Here is a 6,000-nt window from a genome sequence, read left to right as displayed (position 1 = left end):
GTTATATTTAAAGGTGGGTGGTTGTAAGTAGGATATTGATTAGATTCAAATTTCAAAAAATAAAAGAAATATGATAAAATTTCGTAACACACCTTCAACCATCCAATTTTATATCTAATGGAAAAGAGTGATTGTGATCTCCTTGTAACAATGATGAGTGACATCATAAACCCTTTATCTGTAGTTACTAATTTTAACTTAGTACCAACAAGACAAAAGAAAATCGTCGGAACTCGCTAGTGCCTTAAAATTTGAATTGGGTTTTAAATTACCCACTCAAAAACCCACCCATTGTATGGGTCAGGATTTGCCTCACAAGTGAAAAACTTGTCAAAATAATTAAAAAGAAAGGAAAAATGTATTTTTCCACCTTATTTTGGGGTTCCATTTCCCAACCGACCTAGGGTTCTACCCATTGCATAGATGCCTCAAAGTAAAAAACCATTCAAAATAATTAGAAAGAAAAAGAAAATATCATTGTATATAATATTTTCATATTCTATTTCCCAATAGACACAGGGCTTGAAAACATTTATAGTGGTGTAAATATCTCACATAATATATTTTCTAACTCTTTGGACCACCGTTATCCCTTCTTACCACCATTTTTTAACTCAAACAAAAATAAAACAGACACCTATGTCTCGTCTTTTTTAAACCTATATTTTTATATTTTCATCTCTATAACGAGTTTCTCTCTCTCATTGTGTTTCTCCCCAAAACCTCTCTATCTGTCAACATTTTTTTTAGAAAGAGAGAGAAAATTGTTATAAAGAGATGTTAGGCATTGGGGTATTTCTTACTTTTTGTCCGGCTAAAAAGAGGCAATAAAAACATGTAAAGTTGATTAAAAAGATTAGAAGATATACTATATGAGATCGCTATGCCGTCAAAAAATATTTTAAAACATTGGATTTATTGATAAATAAAACCTCAAAATGGAATATATGAAGATATTTTTATGAATAAATTTAAAGGATTCAACATGGAGGGACCTATAATATCTACTGAACAATTCCAATCCAAATCGGCAAATTTTATTATGATAAGTTTTTTCTTTAAGCAGCCTATTTCCCATGCCACTTTCATTTTTGGCATTAAGGGGAGAGGAGGAATTTGACATTGAAAAAATGGAGAAGGTTGTTTGGTCATTAGTAATTTGAGTGTCAAGTCGAGGCTTCAATGTGGAAGATGGAAGGGTCCTCCGATATGCATTTAAAACGCATATTTCCCCCCTCTCTTAAGTACGACGATAGTGACTAAAAACAACGTGTCTCTCTCCCCTCTCAATCTTATCCCAAATTATAGTTGTAAATGTAAACTAAAGTTAAACCTTTTTCTTTACCCCCTCCTTTCCTTGCTTCCTCCTACCCTCTCTCTCTCTCTCTCGTATGGAATTCTACTTGTAAACAATGTTCAATACCCTCTCGAATCGATAATGTCGAGCAAATTCAATCTGGGTCGATCTAACGATGATGATTTTATTTTATATTTAAATTTTTATTTTTTTCTACAAATTCAAATCACTTAAAATTTTAAGATTTCATTCTTCATATCAAGGTGATCTAATAAAAATAAAAATAAAAATAATTTATAAAATATAAATTTACCAAAAAACTACGAAAAATTTCGAAAGCATTTTGATCGATTTATATTTTGTGAATTATTTTTTTATATTTTTATTATATTCTTCTATTTTCAAAAATAAACGTTCAAAATTTTAAGTGATTTGGAATTTTTTTTAAAAAAATAAATTCAAATACGAAATGAAGTTGTAACCATTGGGTCGGATCTAGATTAAATCTGAACCATTGATTGAGACGGTAGCAATGAGCCGTGGATTGAAAAGATGTTTTCTCATATATATATATATATATATATATTCCCCTCCCTACTCCCTCTGTCTACAATATAAAATTCTAGCTGCAAACTGATGTAAACTTTTATTTTATTGTTTTTTTGAAGAGAGAGAGATGGTAGCATGTTACTGGTGCAGAAACACTACCAAGGAAGAAGAGGTTTAAAAGTGTTGGAGTAAATGTGGGGTTGGATTTAATGGATGGAAGGAATTAACATATATGATAATAATGGCCTAAAGTATCACTGCAAGTGCGCCGTAACGTTGGGCACTCATTCTTATTAAATCAACCCTGCTTTTTCTTACACTTGCGGTTGTTGTCGCAGAGAAGAGTAGTACTACCCAATCAAAACAACAAAAGAAGAACATGAACAAACAGATCACCCCACCCCACCCCCTGTTAATAGAACCTCCTCCTAATCACTAACATCTCTAACCCATCTCAACTGTAATTGTCGTTTTTTTACTTCAACTTCTCTATGATAACATCACCCTGGATCGATACTTGTACCCTTTATTCCTGGTACTTTTCGGCCTGCTTTTTGGGTCGAAAATATCAGAATATGGGGGAGGCAGCTGGTGGAGAATTCACCAGGTTAAAGATATTGTTCCAATAGCTCTTGTGGTCCTCTTCAGTGGTGTTGGCTCGGGCGTTTTCGCCGGAAATTTGGTCGTTGGAGCTCTGCAGCCTGTTTTCAGGCTCACTGTGGGCGTCGGCCAACACGACGAGGAGGTCGCCACTCATGAAGCCCTCCATGTTAAAGCCCGACCCGGCCTTGAAGTCGCCAGAATTATCTGCTGGGAAAACCATGTCTTGCAGGCTTGTGAAGAGGCCGTCCACTTTTTCAAGCCTGTTTCCGGCGAGCTTCCTGGTCACCTCCTCCTTCTCTTCTTCTTCGTTTGCTGTTAGGGGAAAATTTTGAGAAGACGACCTTCGCAATGCTTGTTGGAGGAAGGAGTAAACGCCGCCGCATTTGAGCCCCTCGTCCTGATCACACAGAGATGGCAAGTACTCCTCTTTCTCATCCGATGGCCCCAGCATCATCTGATTCTCCACGAACTCGTTACCGGCTGCCGGATTCTCCCCTCCAAATCCCACAGCAGCCGGATTCGGCAACGAGCTGTTGTTGTCACCACCGAAGCTGAGAGTGGAAGTCGGTGACTCGAGCATGGCCAAATCTTGGCCGTTGCACCTCATGATCTTGTTTTGCCAGCCACCCTGCCACACTTTGAGAACATCCAGGCAGAGCGGCAGACCCGAGCAATCTTTCGGTTGCTGCTGTTGAATTTGAGTGGCAGAAAAGCTGAGCGGCGAACAAGGTTGGAGGAGCTTACTGTAATTATTCTTGTTGTTATTACTATTGCTATGATTAGTGGAGGCGGAGCGAAGCTTTGATTCTCGGACGAGCCGGGCCTCCGCTTCGAGCCTTGCACTCTCCCACTGAGCCATGTGGGAGAGGGTGGCAGCGTTCTTGCTCTGCCCGTCGACCAAGCAGAGGGCGTCGGTCTTGGGCTTGTGGGTGACCGGGTCGATGCCCATCTTCGCGAGCCTCTTCTTCAGGTGGGTGTTCCAGTAATTCTTGATCTCATTATCGGTTCTTCGAGGCAAATGAGTCGCGATTGCCGACCACCTGCCAAAGCCAAATATATAAAAATTGATGAGAGAACCAGAGAGCGAAGAACACAGACGCGGTCCACATGAGAAAATGGGATGAATTCATAGGAAACAAGCAGAATTCTTGAAAGTATTATTGTTCACAAGGTGTGAAACTGGAGAGCCATGGAGTGATATCACACGCTATTACTCGAATAAAATCAGTTACTATAGCATAAAAATCTAAAAGGAGAGCAGTTGATTCAAAATTAAGTCAGATGAGCTCGAAATTAAGGAAGAGAATTTCAAAGTTAACTTAAGAAATGCTCTGAAATGTAGACAGAAATAAACCTGTTCCCAAGCAAAGCATGAAGTTGAATAATTGTCTGCTCTTCCTGTAAACTGAACTTCCCTCTCTTAATATCAGGTCTCAAATAGTTAGTCCACCTCAGTCTACAACTCTTCCCACACCTAAGAAGCCCTGCAACCAAAAAACCAGAGCACCAACCATCACCAAAAGGAGACCCACCTCTCAGAATTCCAGAGAATTTCGACGCGAGATCAAACAAGAATTACCAGCTTTTACAGGCAAGGCTCTCCAGCTTCCATGGCCATGCTCCTCTATGTAAGCCAAGAGCTTCTGGTCTTCCTCAGGAGTCCATGGCCCTTTCTTCAGTCCCACTTTTTCACAGCAAGGAGACCGACCCATAGAAGCTTGAACAGTCTCTGAGCCCTTTTACTGTTATGGCCAAAACAATGGCATCACTGAGGGGAGTTACACTGTCAGGCCTAAGAAGTGAAGAGGTTTCAGAAGATAAACACCAATTCCAATTGGTAGAGAGAGAGAGAGAGAGAGATTGCAGGTTGTTAGGATTTCAGGCAGAGAATTCTGAGGCACAAGAAACAGGGAGAAATTGGAGAGAAAATCCAAATAAATAGTAGGGTAGGGAAGAGGTCAGCTACAATGGCGCAGAAAAAAGTTATTGAATTTTAACATAAGAAGCCCCTGCACTAAAGCACGAGGTTTCTATAAGGCCTGGGCTTCATGAAAACAAAATAAAGCCTCACCTCAAATCCTCCTTCAAAAAAACACTTTAGGCAACATAAAACACTACGGTGTCTCCAAAATCAATTTCTAGCGTCGGTAATGAATTTTGAAACTAAAAAAATGGTACAAATCTTACGGATCTATGAACACTTATTTTTAAGGCTAAATGGACGATCGAAATAATTTGCTAGAATAACTATATTTTTAGAGGTTGAAACCCTTCTTTTTTTTTTCTTTTTTTCACAACCACAACGTTCCAGCCAAGATGATCGATCCAAACTTTTTCTAATGCTTGAATTGTAATTTATTTTATTTTTTCACAACCACAATGTTCCAGCCATGACAATCGATCCAAACTTTTTTTAATGCTTGAATTGCAATTTTCGATGAGTTGTACATTGTGGCTTTACATTTTTTATTATTAAAATACCCCTGGTCCCCATTTTGTTTGTTGGGCTAGAGAATAACCCCTATTTACCTGAAAATGAGAGTTGGGTTACTTTTTTTATTTTTTTGAGTGGGTATACAATAGTTAACCAAATTTATGGAACAAGCAATCTATGTATAGAAATTTATCAAAGCTCAAAAAGTTACAAGGTGTTCTTACTTAGTAAAATTGGTATAGTTTGTGATATTTTTGACATGGTATTTATTTCTTATGGGAGTGGGGTAAATGGGTCATGTGCTGGGTAGTAAGAGATTGAGGTGGCAACGGTTTTATTGTGCTCTTGGACAGTGACTTGAGAGCTGATTACGTTGTTTTTTGAAAGGACACTGGGGTCACCTTCTTAAAGACCATCCCTGTTTGCCAGCTTCACCCCTTTAACCATTGCCCCCCTATCTTTTTTCTTTTTTTTTTAATAAACAAAGAGGAAAAAGATTTTCCCTCCTATTGTATCTTTAAGAGGAATTTATGTATGTACGGACATTTTTTCATCCGTTTTATAGCAAGATGGGGAGTATTTTCTCGACTTCTTTTTTTTTTTTTTTTTTAGGGTTCGCCAAATAAAATCAGGTGGGGTTCACCGAGTAAGGGTTAGAGGTCATCACTCTCTCCAAGAAAGTTCCTTGTATAGTTTTTTAGTTAGTTGCTCTCTCTGTTAATAGTAATTTTGTTTCGGACAGGGTTTTTATGCGGCCAGCCCGCATATTATAGAAATACAGGCTTGACAATAAATATATTTTTTAAATATAATTTGATCTTAATTTTTAGAAAATATATAATCTTTAACATGGAGATCATGAATATGAAGAGAAAAAAAAAATGAAAACTGTAGATAATAATTATATAAAAAAAAACATTTGGACAGTTAGTTACACTTGTTTTTAGATGGACCGCCTACTTGCATCCATCTTTAAAATGGATGCTTTATACCTATAGACTACATATTGTAGCAATGAGGTCCAGCCCGTATGAAATAATTTTCCTTTTGTTTCTCACTATGCTATTTGTTGTCATTTCTCAATGTATCGACAATAAAAATGCTCAATTGACCTTGA

General features: G+C 37.8%; 1 protein-coding gene across 1 annotated transcript; it reads right to left on the bottom strand.

The window, feature by feature from the left end:
• Positions 1-2,100: 2,100 nt before the first annotated feature.
• On the bottom strand, positions 2,101-4,357 carry LOC18421997 (uncharacterized). The gene is made up of 3 exons (XM_006827257.4): positions 4,029-4,357; positions 3,804-3,933; positions 2,101-3,489 (listed from the first exon to the last, which is right to left on the bottom strand). The coding sequence occupies exons 1-3, from the start codon at positions 4,159-4,161 to the stop codon at positions 2,415-2,417; spliced, it is 1,338 nt and encodes a 445-aa protein (XP_006827320.2). The 5' UTR covers positions 4,162-4,357; the 3' UTR covers positions 2,101-2,414.
• Between the last annotated feature and the right edge of the window lie 1,643 nt (positions 4,358-6,000).

Source organism: Amborella trichopoda, chromosome 4 (genome assembly GCF_054954075.1).
Source record: "Amborella trichopoda isolate Santa Cruz 75 chromosome 4, AtrichopodaSantaCruz75HAP2 v2.0, whole genome shotgun sequence".
NCBI lineage: Eukaryota > Viridiplantae > Streptophyta > Magnoliopsida > Amborellales > Amborellaceae > Amborella > Amborella trichopoda.
Note: the sequence above shows the minus strand (reverse complement) of the source record. Positions and strands in the feature narration are given on the sequence as shown.